Below are 15,854 nucleotides of genomic sequence, written 5' to 3' on the forward strand. Positions count from 1 at the left end.
AGTACAGGACAAATACTTATGCACAGTTGAGGTTGTAGATCCCTGTGAAGTTTTCCTGTCCATAAAGATCATATTCCTTGTACAGGATGTAATCTTTCAAGCAGTTTGGCAGTGGAAGGAAGGTCATGAAGACAGGACAGCGGAGACGCAACCGGCCCATGCATGCCCGGATCTTCAGACGGCAAAGGTGCTTCAGAGAGCGAGGATTTGCTAGAAAGGAGAAGCAAAATTAAAATGCTACCAAGCAAAAAGGCCCCAATGCCAAACCAGCTTGGTTTCATTAAAAATGTGAACAGATACTTACTTAAAATGAAATGGATGTCTGGCCAGAGTTCCTGTTCTTTGAGAACTGCTTCAAGCTTCATGCAAATCTTCACATGATCAACATAATCTAACATGACTCGCACTACCTTCCCAGACACGTGCTTCAGCCAGGACAAGGTTATCACTTCGCAGAACTGATAAAAAACAAAACATTTAATAGGGTAGTATTTGATACTGCAGTAAATTACTTCTGTCTCTGAGGACAAGAACAATTACTTGAGCAGGGTTTTAGAGGTTGCCACAGCTTGCCTAAGCCTCACTAGTAGAATCTAAAAATTTGAGAGACGCTTATTTTGTACTAGATCCAAAACTAAACTTAAGCAGCTGTATATCTGGGGACTTGGTGCTTAAAAAGAAGTGCTACCACTCTTGAATGGAATTTAAATTTGGAGGATCCATCAGCCCAGTGCATGCATCATCCCCTTATCTTTAGGTTAAAGAAGGCTTTATTAGATTCAAATGGACGTTACAGACTGTGAAACAATGACACTGATGAGTGTCGCCAGGAAGCTCTTTAGGTTTGCTAATTTCTGCTCAGTGCTCATCCCACTACCTCCAGGGGTCCTTTCAACAGCCTTCCAGTCTTGGTGTTCAGGTACAGGACAATGCAGAGAGCCAGCCTGCAAATCTCTGCTTTCACAGCATGGACAACACTGCCCTGGAGAGCCAGTTCCTTACTGATCATTAGCATATCATCAGCTATATTTCCACAATTCAAAATTACTGTTTACAACATTTGCCATCATGAACTTCATAACAACATCCGGTTAATTTTAAACTATTCCTCCCTTTATGTGTAAACTGTCTTCAAAACTTCTTTCTCTGACAGTGCATTAAGCCCCTTTCCATTTAGTTTGAGGAAGGCGGTGGGACCACACCCGCAGCCGTGTGACACACTTACCATGGTGTCTTTGATGACAGTGGAGGTCCAGCCGTCAGTCACGTAGTGGGAGTGGTCCCCGCTGCCCCAGGGGCAGTCGAAGCAGCGGTGCACGTCATAGCCGTAGTTCAGCAGCATCCTCAGCATCACCTCATCCTTGAGGGCGTACTGCAGGGCTGAGGGGAAATGCGTGGTGTTCACGCGGCAGAAGTAGTTGACGTTGGCGCCGTGGCGGAGCAGCAGATTCATTAACTCGTAGTTGCCCATTCTCAAGGCTATTTGGAGGCAGTTGATGGGATCTTGGTTTGTCAGGGCTCCGGCGTTGAGCAGCAGCTGCGTTGAGCAGATATCCCCGTTGGAAACAGCGAAGTACAGGGCTGATTTGCGGTGGTCGTCGTAGCCTTTGCGAACTCTCTGAGCCAGCATAAAATTGGCATCGAAACCCGACTGCAGGAGAAACTCAAGGCACTGAGGATGTGCTCCTGCTGCTGCTGAGTGAACTGGACTTATCCCACTTTCTTTAATGGCAGAAAAATCAGTCACTGGAACTAAATATTTTAGAGCTCTGAAAAATTAAAACCAGAAGCATCTCAGAATCTTAAACATTTTGGTTCACCCAATTATCTTTGAATTTCTCTGCATTGCTGGGCTTCAGAACTCATCATGACTGTTAGAATAGTCTTAATATACATGTACCATGGCAAATCAGGACCATGGCATTGACTTGAATTGCTAACTCTGAAATTGTTAGCCAGCAATGGACACTAACTTTACATCTACTACACATATAATATTATTATATTATACTATTATTCATGAACAACCCATTCCTTGCTGTAAGAATTAATGATTCCTTTTCAACAGAAATTTTTCCTGAATGTTGAAAGCACAGCGTTATTGCTTAACCTATAGGGATTAGGGAATTAATAGAATATATATTATAACATGAATACATATAATCTACAATGTAATATATACATCTACGTTTAAATATAACAATTAATATACAGAAAATATTAATAGAGAAATTAAGAATACTCAGGTGCTGGTTTCTCATTTGTTAGTTGTGATTTCAGCATTAATTTTTTCCAGTTGTCTTACTCTCTTTAAAATAGGGATAATCCTTACTCTCTATTTGTCTATTTACTATATCACCATTCACATTTCTCTGATGGGGTGGAGATGAGACATTGACCCAGAGAGAGTGACAATGTTCCAAGAACCTCAGCATCAGACTGGACAGTGCTACTACTTGTGACAAATGGGGAAATATCAGAGGGATTAAGATGTGCATCCTAAAATCACAAAGGTTTTTTCCTAACTGCTCTCTTACATTCAGACACAGAACACACATATTTGCACAGTCAAAAATAATTCCTTGTACAAAGCTACAGATTTTCTGCCTCCTTTGATTAAGGTAAAAATAGTAAAATTAATATTTCTGGTGTCATTATTATTTGATTTTTAAGTATATTAACTCACAGAAAGTGTCCTCTATATGCAGCTCTGTGGATTGGCAAATGACCCGAGTGCTTTGGAACATTGGCATCAGCCCCATATTCTAGTAAAAGACTCACAGAATCTGGATTTCCTCCTCCTGCTGCTTCAAACAATATAGAAGCACAGTCCATTGCCTGTGAAAGAACATCTGCACCTGGGAAGAAGCAGCAAGGATTTCACAGTAGTCACTGTAAATATTCATCTGCAATTAATATCTCCAACCTCCCAGTGATATGGTATTTTGAATTCTATTCTTCCCCAAACAGAACCACTGTGGGCATAGATCTTCATATTGGATCCTTGATTTTAGATCTGTTCATGTAATCCTTAGAACAAGAAGGTCCAAATTGCTTTGACCACAGTAAGAATTGTTCCTAGAACTGCACCAGCAAAACGTTTGGTTCTTATTCATTAAAACAATTGATTTTGGTTTACAAACAATGCATTTCAATTCTTTTACTTTACAAAGAACAGGCAGCTGTGACTGTAAGTGTGAGAGGACCCAGTATCCAAGAGTTAATGCAATCCAGTTTCAGTGCTGATGAACCATCATGTAAAATTCCCCACAATAAATATATTGTCAAGTGTGCCCTAGGGTGACCTGTCTATGTGAGAAAATAATAGAGCATTTAAAAAACAATTATAAGTACTCACTAAAATATTAATATATTGTTTTAATATTATACAAATTTGTATTTAACAGGCCTTCCCTATATCACAACAACCCTCAGTGCAGATGACATTTAACTTTCTCTCGTAAGGTGAGCTACTTCTGTTTTTAAGGCATATCTGAAGCCTTCTCCTCCTATAAGTTTCTATATAATAAAGTCTCACCTCTTTGCAGTAAGAGCTCCATAATTTCTGTGTGTCCCATCTGTGCAGCCAGTGCTAGAGGGGTGAGGCCATATCCACTGCGGGGGTCAGGATCTGCTCCAGACTCCAGGAGAAGCTGTACCAGGTCCTTCCTGCCCAGTCTGGCTGCCTCATGCAGAGCAGTTCTCTCATGGACACAGCGCAGATTCACTCTGGCACCAGATCGCAGCAACAAGGAGGCAATGTCATAGGAATCAAGTTTAATTGCTGTAGGACAGCAAGCAAAGCATCAGACAGGATTGTTATTCAGGGCTATTCTGTGCACTATGGCCGCTGTTATGTGACTGCTCACTGTTCCTGGCAGTGCTCTTGATGCAATGAGAAATGCCACCCTACACTGAAAGGTTTAACTCATCAACAAGCCTATTCTTTGCTTCCAGGACAGCACTAATTATGCAAATGAGTAATTTCGTGGTAATCTCTCTCTGTAGATTTTTTTCCTCCCTGTTGCATTTGGTAATGGAACAGAACACAGCTTTCCACTAGAGGGAGACCACACCCAGGGCCCTGGTGCTCAGGAGCTGCCACCAGAGCTCTGTTAAATCTCCACGAGCAGATACCACAATATGAAACAAAACTTATAATGACTCTTTCATATGCCTTCTTAGCTTAATAAGCCTGAAATCTTAAGTCAGGGAGGATCTTAAAAGAGAAATTTGCATTAGCTCCAGTGGATGGAATGATCAGGCAACACCGTTCCCTCCTTCTCTCTTTGATTTTCCAGGCTGTGCAGGATCGTGAGTGCTCTTCAGCAGTACAGATTAGGCTGAGCAGCTTCATGTGCCACAGCTGCTTGAACACCAGTGACAGCATTCTGTGACAGAAACTGTGATGTCCCATTATCTGTAACCTACAGGGCTGCTTTAGATAAATCCCATGCATCCCCTTCTTGGGGGAGGGTGCATTTTAATGCTGTGCACTTCAGAAGTATCTAGGAGTTCCGTACATTTTTTTAAAGCAGATGGCCCTGACTTAAAACTGCAGCCATTTTACAAGGATGGACTGAGGGTCTTACACATGACTGGTAGGCCATTTTCTCCTCCTTTAACAAGAGTTTTGAAAAAGAAGCCACCCTTCCAATACAGAAAAATGTATGGGATCATCCAAGAAACTTGAGTGCTCCTTTAGAATTTAGATAATGAGAAGACACTTTCCTGTTTCTGGGTAGGATTCAGTAAGAATGGAGGCATCATGGCCCAGACTGAGGGAAGCAAAGGAAATGAACAAAGAACCAAAGAACGTTTTTGAAAAACATTTTGGCAAAATATAGTTCTTTAGAAATCATGAATTACAGTTCTTGTGCATGATCAAATTAAAGTGGCATTCACACAAAGAATGTGAGTATGAGACTATACTAGGACTATAGTAGCTATGGGACCTTATTCCTAAATGACAAAATATTACAGAGAAGTGAACTGAGAATGTCAGCCTGTCTTCTTCACTTGTCATCCTTGCACTAATGACAGCAATGTCTAAATAGGAACAAACACTGCTTTGCACTCTACATACTGTAGATAAATCAGGCTGGTTGGCTATAATTTTGGATAATTAAAACCAATTACCATGGGTTTTTGAGAAAAAAAGGCTGATGCAATGAAGGAGATACCATATGGGCAGAGAATATGAATGTTCTATGCCTGCAGACATGAAGGGCAGTAATAGCATGAAGAAGCAGAAGGATTCACTACCTGGCACCACTGCAGAAATGATGCCAAGGAAAGCAGAGAATGGCACTCTGCACTTCCTGGAGAAAGCTAATTATCATCTGAGAAAAAAAGACAGGGACAGACCTATTCAATGCTGAGATTAACTTTTTTTTTTTCCTTATAGCAAAATATTTTAGGCATTGAAGTCAAATATGTCACCTTAAAACCTAAAATGTATAACTGTATCCTCACCTCATTCCCTCACTTCTCCACCCCTAAAAACAGTATTCACCTATAACTAAAGGAGAATCTCCCTCTTCATTTTTAACATCGGGATTGCAGCCATTGAGCAGGAGAAAGTGGACATTGTCCACAAAACAATTCCTTACTGCCACCAAGAGAGGTGTTTCCCCTTTTAGAGTGGACTGTTCCCACGTAATGTCACGGGAGGCTGAAATACAGAAAAGCAGGACACATTTGAAGTTGGATGATTCATCAAACTTAACTTTGTAAAACTTTTTGGTGGAAAATAGAAGGACTTAGTACCTTTTAAAGTTATTTCAAGGATGTTCTTATTTAGCTGTGCTGCAGCTTCATGCACAGGAAGCCAGCCTTGCTGATCTGCTTCTTCAAAAGCAGAACTGTGCCTCACCAACTTCTTCAAGGCCTCCTCTTGGCCTGTGATATTTTAGCATAGATACATATCCCATTACATATCATAAGACAAAATTCAGGCAACTAATACATTGAGTGCCATTTATCCCACCAGTATATCTTGCTCATTATGAATGAAAGGCCTGGAATTTTCCTCAAATTTTAGGAGGTAAAGCACTGGAATTTCTGAAAGGGGTGACACTTGAACCCACCCCACTTCCATGATCCTATCTAATAAGTTAGCTTTTGGATGTCTTGTTTTTAGTTTCCTTACTTCTCCCAAGACTATACAAAGGAAAGTTGCACTTAAATCAGGTGATGAAACCCCCAAAGTGAAGGCATTGCTCAGCCATTCCCAGGGGTGTATTTGTACTTAACTGTCCGAATTGCTGCAATGATCTGCCCATGTTCTTTACTTGTGGTATACTGGAAACTGCATAAACAGAACAAGAATAAAATGAGAAGTAAAAATTCATGTGAAGCTAAGGATATAATTATGCCTTACTTCAAATACTCCAATGCAGACAATATGTTAGATTTTTCTAAGTTACACTGGTTTTGTGGGGGTTAATACATTGAAACACTATTTTTGTTGGTCTTTCCCCGACACTGTAAATACTGAATCTTTCACACAAAGGCCAACAATTCAATGCTAAAATGAGGGGAAGCTCTCATACCAATCTACTTCTACATCACCTGCTTATTTTCTTCACAAAACCTTATACTCATTAACATATTGATGTAAACATCACCTGAAAGTTTCATGTGTTTCATATTTTCCAAGGAACAGGTACATTTTTTCAGGGAGAACTCAGAACAAGTGAGCTACCAGTGCTTTCCAGTACCCATGGGACAAGGTCAGCACATTACAACTTAGGGAGTTAAAAAAGGAAAATAAGGTCTACTAAATATTTACAGTAATGCCAAGAAAACACCCAAAATAGAAATAATAACTTATTACCTTTCAACCTCTGTTGCACTGCCACTTGTTTCAAATTTATGCCTATCTTGTAAGCTTTCCTGAATAGCTTGTTGGGTAGAGATTTCCTCATCAGAATCACCATCAACCATATACACAGAATTATTCATGGCAAATCAGCACCACATGGATCACTTCTGTAGGGAAACAGTGTTTTTTAATTAGAAGCAGATGTTAAATCTTTAGGTTAGATCTAGAGTAACAGAAACAGCAAACACTGTGTCAGTATCAAGAGAAATGAAACACAGTTTAAAATAAATGACTACACTGTTACATGATAAAGCAGTCATGCTGTTCTTGGCAGATCCAAGATCTCAGATATTCCATTAGGCACAAACCTCTCATCTGTTTTACCTTATCAAAACTTCCACTTCTGTCTTTCAAGAAAGCTAGCCTGAAAAAACAAAACAAAACAAAACTACAGGGCAAGGTAAAATAAAATTAATAAATAAAACTGAAAGCTAATAAATAACTTGGCAAAATGAATGAGCACAGGAAATTTAAGGACGTTGTCAACACGCCAACTACTAAGCTTGGAATAATTCTAGAAACATAAAGCTGGGCAGCAGTAATTCATAGCAAATCTTCACAATTTCATTTGTTACCTAGTCCACCTAATGCGTGATTGCAAGGCCTTGCTCTGTAATTGCACATATAGCAAAAAATAGAAGTATATTAACATATACAGTAAGAAACTGTTAGCAATTGATTTTACTATGGTTCAATGAGTACACAGACTACTTTTTTTTCCTAAAAATACTACTAATTTTCCTATGAATTGAGAAAATATACTGGCTTTCCTCACCTTCTGAAAGAGGGAAAATCTCTGCCTTTGAAGAAGTGATTATTAAGTTGAAAGTGACATTTTCAGGATTGAAAACAATCTCTGCAGAGCCCATGTCCATTAATAGCTCTCTATAAATACCCAGTCATAAGATACTCTGGGACTTTCTCCATGTTTCTTTCACACACGTCAGTTATGTTTTAATAATCTGACCCGATAAGTGCTGCCAACAAAAGAAGGAATTAAAAGTCCAGTTTCCGTGTAAAAAATACTTTTGAGTTTTGGAATAGGAATTTCAGACCTACAGCAGTAAGTATTACACAGTAAAAAGAAAATTCTTTAGAGCTGTCCTAGAAGAGCAAACTAAAGGTAATCTTAGGAGCTTGCTTAAGAGTGAGACAGCAGAAAAAATAAACTTGAAACAATAAAAGTAAACAAAACCAAGCAAATAATCAAACAAAAACTCTGTTAAAATTATTACATGTTCCTAATTGCTTAATTCACATTAATATAAATAGAAAAGCAATTGAAAAACAGAATTTTTAAAGGGAAAAGCAGTTTCAGAAAGACAGACCTACACTGGTTCAACACCCAATGAGCAGGGACACAGATGCCCAGTTGTAATAGTGATGGCAGGATGGAATAAGACCTTTATGTGCTCAGATATTCCTACTGTATTTTTGGAGGGATCCATACACAGAACAGATGATCGCTGTATCTGAATGCAAGGTGGAAACAGTTCTTTGCTAGAGGAGATGTAGAAAGAATGCTTGAGTAATGTTTTAAAATTATTTTTAAAGAAAACAAAAGTGCAGAATCAAGTTTATTACCTATAATATTTCTCTCAAAAAGTGCAGACTACTTTCATTTCCCATGAAAATATATTTTGCGATATTCAACTAATGCACAAAAAAAGGTGTTCATTTTTAATAATATCACCAAGGGCTAAAATCCTAGTTGTATTGCTTACAGATTGTAAAGAGGGCTATAATGATAATAATACATAATACAAAACTTGAGGGTCAGAAAGTATTTGTACACCCTCTCACAATACAAAAACCTCCAGATGGTTCTTTTGCACACTAAGTTCCAACTTCTCTGTAAGCCAGCAGAGAGAAGCAGGTGTTGTGAAGTCTGAGAGTGCAGTGTCCCCAGTCAGTCATCCAGCTGGCAGAGCAGGGCCACGCCTCTCTTGATCCAGTGCTGCACTGGCTGGTCCGTGTTGAGCCTCATGGCAATGACGAAGTTTGTGGAGTGCCCCGTGGTGGACAGGACCCCTTTGCGCTCACTTGTCTTGTAGAGTGGGCAAACGTAGGCATTGGTCTTCTTTATGTCTGCCTTTACAGCTTCAAAAAAACCCCAAAGTAATGCATTACATTCAGCAGATCTAGTGGTAGAAACATAATCTACATAAAACATTAAATATTTACAGTGACATCTGTAAAGGTCAATAAAAATGCAAAATTGTTTGGTGAGCAACAGAATAAAATTATCTGGCTTTTCCTTGTGTTTTCTTGTGTGGTTTGTTTTGTTCTTAAATCCAACTAATTTCACTAAGATTTATTTTCAGGACTTGATGCCCTTCTGTGATTCTACCAGCTTTATAATACTCAAAGACACATTAAAATCTGAATAGTTACCTAGCTAATACATAGCTTATACATGAGTTTTTCACAGCTCTACAAGAATTCTGGTCTAGCTGCCACAGAATCTAACTGCAATTCAAGTCATCTGAGACCCAAGGACAGAACTCTGCAAGAACTCTTTGTATGCCCAGATTTCTTCATGGAACTTGTGGAAAGCATAAAATTGTGCAGGTCTGAATAAATTCATCCAACCTCAAGAGAAGGCACAAACAGAGAAAGTGGCGAATTTTAATACTGCTTATTTGCTAACACTTAAGTTGCAGTAGTAAGTCCTGATTTTTGCATAAATAAAAACAGGGATTTACTCCTCTCAATAAAGGAAAATAAGAGTTGTGGAAATTATCTTACTAGTAGGAAAGACAGCTATCACTGAGCTAAAAATATCCTGAGCAAACCTTGCTAAATCACATAAGGTAAAACACTCAGTTTCTGTAAATCTATGAGAAGTTCTCCTCAGAGATCTTCAGTAAAAAAAGAAAACCACCATTGCAATTTCTTGTTGAATAGCTCACACATCATAGAAATCATACTCACTTGGCTTTATCCAAATGATGGGCATGGCATCAAAGAGCACTTTGGGATACTGCTCAGTTAATATTCCCCTGGAGAGAGAAAGCAATAAAGTCATTGTTTGTGGCTTGAGGGGTTTGGTGGGTGTTTTTTGGTTGTTACTTGCTTGTTTGGTTTTATTTCTCCATTTACCATGCATGAAGAGTACTTAATTGATGTGTTATTTCAATAATATGAAAAGTTTCACTTAAATTATTTAAACCAGTCTTGCTTGAGCACTGAAAAAAGCTTTCCAGAACCACAGTAAAACATTTGGCTACTGACTTGGTCCTGTCCCAGCGAGCTCCATCTAAAAATAATCCATGGATGTAAACACCATCCTCTGGTGCAGTATCAGCAGTATCCCGAGGAATAACCTGCAGGAAATAAGTGTTACAAGTCATTAAACTCTCACAGCTCTTTGCTTTTTGAGCTATTATGGCAGTTTTCAGACCAAACCGAACTGAGAATAATATAGTAACCCTCCCTTTTCAGTGCTACTTTTATATATTTCTGTAGAGACAGCAGACTTCTCTGGGTTTGTTAAATACCTTTCCTGTAGGTTACAAAATGAGGCTTTAATTACACAGAAAAATATACACTGGATAGGCTGCTTCCCAGAGTGGAGTTCTGGGTCCAGTGATAGAATTGCTTTTAATCACTTTGAGAATACCTCTTCTACAGAAGTTATTTAGCCTGCCAGTCTTAACAAATATATGCTTTCAGACTGCAGTCAGTTGCAAAATGAACCTTCCAGTTAGGTTTTATTTACTACATCTCTCCACAACATCAGGACTCAGACTAATAAAATATTAATTTATAGTTTATCCATACCTCAAATTCATATCCTAGAAGGTCAATAGGGATCCTGTGCTTCCTGGCATAGTTTTGCATGGCTCCAGTTAGGAAAGCTTGAGTAAAATAGAATCCTGACAGCCAAAAAACAGGAGGCTTCCCTAAGTCATACCAATCCTGGAGAGAGGAAAGCAATACTTTAACAACCAGAAAGAGAGGAATCCCATCCTCTTTGACTATTTTCTACATAATTGTACTCAGAAAATCTAAACAAAGCCTATCACACCTTATCACTCACAAATTATATGGAAAAGTAGATTGAACAGATGGCAGCACTGCCACTTGCACATTACCTGTAAAAACTTCAGCCTTGCTAGCAAATCAACAACATAGCTCCCTAATGGTTTTAGACTTGGGTATGAATGCTGTGCCCACTTCTCAGGAACTTTTCCAATAAGGAGACTGCCAGACAGAGCCTCCAGTTCAGCATCCATAACAACCAGTCCTTTAATGGCTTTCTTCAGGTTAATTAGTGTAATGCGAATAGTTCGGATTAAGCTAGAATTAAAAAACAAACAATTTTCACACATTCTGCATGATTTGTTAAACATGACTATGTCACTGGAAAAAAAAGTAAAAGAAGTGGATTATGGAGGTATCTATAGAACTTTTATAGCTTTTTAAATCTATATATCTATATAGATCCCTGCACAATAAGCAACGTCTGTAAAGTCATGGATTAGAGCATTAGTGCAGATTTAAGACTAGAAACAGTAACTAGTTCTTTTGTTATCTCTGATATCCTGAATTTTTTTGTAAGAGGATAAATTTGGAACTCCAAATGTATCCAACTATGTTACAGATGAAGGAAAAAGGTTTTGATTGCAAAAGAAGAGGGTGTGCAATAAGGATAACTTGGAGACTTAAGGCCAGAGAGCATTTGGGAGAAAATTAAGCAGGAGACATTTAAATAAAAATAGAAAAGAAGGAAGACGGAGAAAAACCAGAAAGAAGGAATGGACAGGCAGGTGAAGATAAGAAATAAAATTAGGAAACAAAGTCAAAAAAGAGATTGAGGACCCAAGGAGAAAAATAAATTCAAGATTTGTAGTCTTAGAAGAATAATTGTGAAAATTATGCATAGGGGAAAAAAGCATCAGAAAAAGGGGGAAAAAATTCAAACAGAAGCACATGAGAAAATGAAGAAACAAAAATATCCCCATTACTGAAAACATTTAATAAACTGTAACTGTGCATGTAGACTTCCTAATTCCATTACCTTACAGGTCAGAAATATGAGTAAAATAAAAAAAAATTAAGGTAATGATGGTGAAAAAGAAAGTGAAGTTAAAAAAATATATCTATATACTGTTTGCACTCTCTTTTCCCAGTACTTCCTCATACTCCCCCCTTCTTTTCTCTTTCAGTTAATTTTGCCTGACATCTTGCCTATTATTTTTCCTGACATCTATCTTACACTCTGACTCTCCACAGGGAGCAAGGGTGTTTGGACTACTGGTATCACTGCAGGCAATTAGAAGGGAACAAAAGAAATATTTCACATCCCACAGGGCTTACAGAATATGATTTGCAAGAAATATTTTTCTGTGAATGGAATGATTTCTGGCAAAGTTAATAAAATAGAACATTCTTACTGGTTAAATCTTTCCATTTCTTGCACCAGCACAGTGTTCATACTTTCTTCATATCTCACAGGATATTTAATCAGGCAACTTTCAATGTCAAAATCCTTTGGAAGCTGAAAATGACAACACATTTGGAAATCATTCCATATATCACTATGATTTTACATTAGGTGTGCAAATGTGAAAATTTGCAGAGCAATAGAAACCACTACACTTTCTGATTAGTACCTTAGCAATACAGGATTCAGTAGTTCAATCTAAATAAAAATGGTGGGATTTTAATGCTCATTTTAAAAAATAAACACCTCGAATTTTTAATATAATGAAAATTTATTAATATATTTCTATTTATTAATTTTAAATTTGTTCTTGTGAATGAATCAACTGTTCTTTCAAGTCCTGTTTGCTCTGTTTTCTCTCTTTCTACTGTCTTCTGCCTATTTAATAAAATTAATAACACTTCTTTCAACTGAAATATAGCTGTGGTCTGCTACAGCCACACAAGTTCTTACTTTCACATTGCACTAAGTTCCTTTCAGAATGCTTTTCTTTCAAGATGATAATCTACTTTACAGTGAAGATTCTAGTTAAGGAATTTCTGCTTTGTAAAAAGATATATTGAAGTCATTTGTACAATACAATACCTTGCTGAGAATATCATCTGCAATTGCATAAAGAGTGCTGTCACCACCCCCAGAGGTTCCCTGAGAACCACCTCCTTGTGTTAAAATCAGAGATTCAAAGATAGTCTTAGTTTGCTGAAGATCTTTTGCAATATCCACATTTTCATGCAAGCCAAATACCTCTGGGTGCTGAGTAAAGGGAAGACTCTAGGACAAAACAAAACAAAAAAAAGAAGTCTGGGTGACATAAAGCAGGAGGTTTCTTTAACAAGTCAAGTGAAAAACTTCAGCTGCAGGTGAGTGAGGACCTGAGTGGCATGTATTTGCAGACAGAATTACTGGTGATAGAGCCACCACTTCCCACACAGAAAGTAATTTCCAAAGAATCTATGCTACACATCCCCCTATCTACTTACTAATTCCCTCTCCAAAACGTTTGAGATCATGGCAAGGATCATACAAGGACACTGGCAAGAACCTGAACACACAATTAATTGTGCTGCAAAATTACCTCTTTAAGCCTTTCAGGATTGCTTTCTTAGCACATCATTGTAACAGTGCAAAATCCTGTTGCTCCTTTTTACCTTAATAAACTCAATGTACTCCTCATATGTGCCTTTGGGTGGAGCATAGTAGTTGCCACTGGGAGAGAAAGTGTACCGAGGATTCTCGATGATGTCTGGGTTATAGAAGTCATCGAGCATGGTCAGCAGCAAACGTCTGTCCCAGTCGTCTGTCACTCGACCTCCATAGTTACACTCACCAGTCAGGTAAGAGACAGCTTCAAAGGGAACATGGCTGTACTCATTGATGAATAACTGAAACAGAAATGAGAGCAGTTCTAGGGACTTGCAGTATCTGCTAAACAACAGTGGGACCTAACTGAATAAAAGGCTGGAAGCTACAGCATGTGTAAGCTGCAGTTTATGGAGTATTCTTCCTAGGTGCTGGAAATTCAAATTCTGAAATCTTATTTTCAGGTAAAAATTATTGTTTAAAATCAAGATGAGTTAAGAGCAAAAGCCTCTTATGAATATCAAAATTAGTCAATTATTTACAACTGGATGGTTTCTCCAGTTCAAACTTTGTAGATGGACACTTTTCTGCACCAGAAATAAACGTGTGTTTCACTTAATTTATCTTTCAATCTTCCTCCAATCTCATTCATTAACTCCTTGGTAACTATTTCAAATCTTCAGCCTCAACTTCTGTAATTGATTATTAATTCTCCTGACTTTTATACAGAGTGCCTATAAAAGGTTCAAGGTCGAGTAGAGTTCACCATCTCATTTGGGGAAGGAGAACAGTCTGAAGTTCTGTTCACTACCAGTATACATGTAAAAAAAGTCTTCCTACCTAATAGGACATCTACCTAATAGGTGACTGTCATTGACATGTGCTACCTCAAGAACAGTGAGCTCTTGTACATGACAAATTTAAATTTTGTAATACTCACATATATTCATTATATTCCACATGTCTGTAGAAATCTAAACTTTTTACGCCTTTTGAAATTTTGAAAATATCTATAGTATGATTGGCATTCCTTGTGTTTACAGCTGAAGTCCTGGATATCTACGAACATGTGAGGTAACTTCAGTGTATTGCTCCTTGTGACTCCAGCTGTGTTCTGCAAGATCAGAGTTCAGGAGGTAATCAATGATTTTACCTGCAGCTGTCTGATACTGATTCTCAAGTCGGACTCATTAAATCCATAGGGTATATTCCAACCAAGGGGTCCAAACTTCCTTCTCTCCTGAACAAGAGCATGGAAGAAACAAACTCCAAAGAGTAGTTTCTCCCATACCTTTGAGAAAAGCAAAAGAAAAATGTATTATTAACGAGTCTGTAAGTTACCTGTGTAGTGAGCACCCTTGGATTACCACTCTCCACCCAGGTATAAATCCAGGCCACCACTAAGTACCTTGTAGTGTTTGCCCAGGGAACAAGTGCACACACAGTGCCCCATATGCAAGCACATTTAGCCAGTTCCTCAAGTACCATGATATTCTTTAATGTATAGGGCAACTTCATAAGAATTCCAATAGTGCCAGATATTTATTTTTAAGGTTCAATAGATAAAAAATACAAATGTATTTTTAAAGCAAGTCCTTAGGTGCAGTCACCTATGTATATTGATAACTCATATCACTGATCCCACTGTTTTTCCCTTCCTTCACAGGTAACAATTAGCTAAGTTATTCACCAGGTATCAATAAGATATATGGGCACTGCAGTACTTGGTCCCTGGTAGCAAGAAAAGGTCTCCTCAGTGCTTATCATCTCAATAACAACAGCCATGCCTTTCTAATCAGTGTTCAGAGTCCATGTACATTGTGTACTATATGTGTGTAGCATGTAAGTGATTTAATAAAGCCTAAGAAACCGTTTAAAATATTGCTACATGAAATTACCTGGCAGAGGTAATTCTTAACTAATTATCTTTATTACTGCAAAACCTAAACTCACAACCACAGTAAAAATTTTAGCTTATAATTATTCACTGGAAATAAATAAATAAATCTGTGGATAAAAAAAACTCAAAGTCCAAAATCTTCTCAAGAGATAGGCACATTACCAGCTCCTTTCCAGGGCATCCAGCAAAGAATTCAGGATCAGAAATAGGATCAGAAAGAAATGACTGAAGTAGGTTTAACCTCAGACCAGTAGGAGGCTCATTTGTCATCTTCACACCATTCTGCAGAATGGTTACTGGAAACTAGAAATAAAAAATAGCAAAACTGCATTCAGAAAGATTGGAATAGATTCTATAATAATAACATACTATTATTCTGTGTTTTTTACATTAACAACTATCTGCAAGAAATTCCATTTTAAAGGTCAACAGCTTATAAAAAATTCTCCAAGGCATCAAGAAAGTAAGACTCTGCTGTAAATAACAAACCTGAATTTTAAAATGTTTTCTTGGTATTCAACACTTCACATAAAATAAAA

The 15,854-nt window shown here is 37.9% G+C and overlaps 2 protein-coding genes across 3 annotated transcripts in view; both read right to left on the reverse strand.

Moving 5' to 3' along the window:
• Window positions 1–12: 12 nt before the first annotated feature.
• Window positions 13–7,701, reverse strand: ASB14 (ankyrin repeat and SOCS box containing 14). Of its 2 annotated transcripts, XM_084214805.1 has the most exons (11): window positions 7,662–7,697; window positions 7,211–7,250; window positions 6,839–6,993; window positions 6,255–6,310; window positions 5,770–5,901; window positions 5,516–5,674; window positions 3,539–3,784; window positions 2,687–2,858; window positions 1,226–1,769; window positions 305–458; window positions 13–210 (listed from the first exon to the last, which is right to left on the reverse strand). In XM_084214805.1, the coding sequence occupies exons 3-11, from the start codon at window positions 6,964–6,966 to the stop codon at window positions 17–19; spliced, it is 1,785 nt and encodes a 594-aa protein (XP_084070931.1). In that variant the 5' UTR covers window positions 6,967–6,993; window positions 7,211–7,250; window positions 7,662–7,697; the 3' UTR covers window positions 13–16. The 2 variants fall into 2 exon arrangements, with proteins under 2 accessions (XP_084070931.1, XP_084070930.1); XM_084214804.1 differs by lacking the exon at window positions 7,211–7,250 and having other exon boundaries at window positions 7,662–7,701.
• A 1,052-nt stretch (window positions 7,702–8,753) lies between these two features.
• The window catches only part of DNAH12 (dynein axonemal heavy chain 12), a 57,746-nt gene continuing 50,645 nt past the window's right edge, over window positions 8,754–15,854 (reverse strand). Inside the window, exons 65-74 of the mRNA XM_084214551.1 lie at window positions 15,478–15,618; window positions 14,569–14,706; window positions 13,484–13,717; window positions 12,921–13,106; window positions 12,286–12,389; window positions 10,984–11,188; window positions 10,670–10,807; window positions 10,121–10,212; window positions 9,821–9,888; window positions 8,754–8,986 (exon numbers count right to left, since the gene is read on the reverse strand). Coding sequence (XP_084070677.1) covers window positions 8,796–8,986; window positions 9,821–9,888; window positions 10,121–10,212; window positions 10,670–10,807; window positions 10,984–11,188; window positions 12,286–12,389; window positions 12,921–13,106; window positions 13,484–13,717; window positions 14,569–14,706; window positions 15,478–15,618 — 1,497 coding nt within the window. The 3' untranslated portion in view covers window positions 8,754–8,795. The remainder of the gene's footprint in view (window positions 8,987–9,820; window positions 9,889–10,120; window positions 10,213–10,669; window positions 10,808–10,983; window positions 11,189–12,285; window positions 12,390–12,920; window positions 13,107–13,483; window positions 13,718–14,568; window positions 14,707–15,477; window positions 15,619–15,854) is intronic.

The sequence above is a fragment of the Fringilla coelebs genome (genome assembly GCF_963513975.1).
Source record: "Fringilla coelebs genome assembly, chromosome: 13".
Lineage (NCBI taxonomy): Eukaryota > Metazoa > Chordata > Aves > Passeriformes > Fringillidae > Fringilla > Fringilla coelebs.

Bases quoted from the DNA above. Each gene is read 5' to 3' on its own strand.
- ASB14 (XM_084214804.1), bottom strand. From the start codon at position 6,966: ATGAATAATTCTGTGTATATGGTTGATGGTGATTCTGATGAGGAAATC. The intron at 5,675-5,769 runs GTACTAAGTCCT...TCTGTATTTCAG, and splicing joins CCTTGAAATAACTTTAAAAG to CCTCCCGTGACATTACGTGG. The intron at 1,770-2,686 runs GTGAGTTAATAT...TTAATTTTTCAG, and splicing joins GCATATAGAGGACACTTTCT to AGCTCTAAAATATTTAGTTC.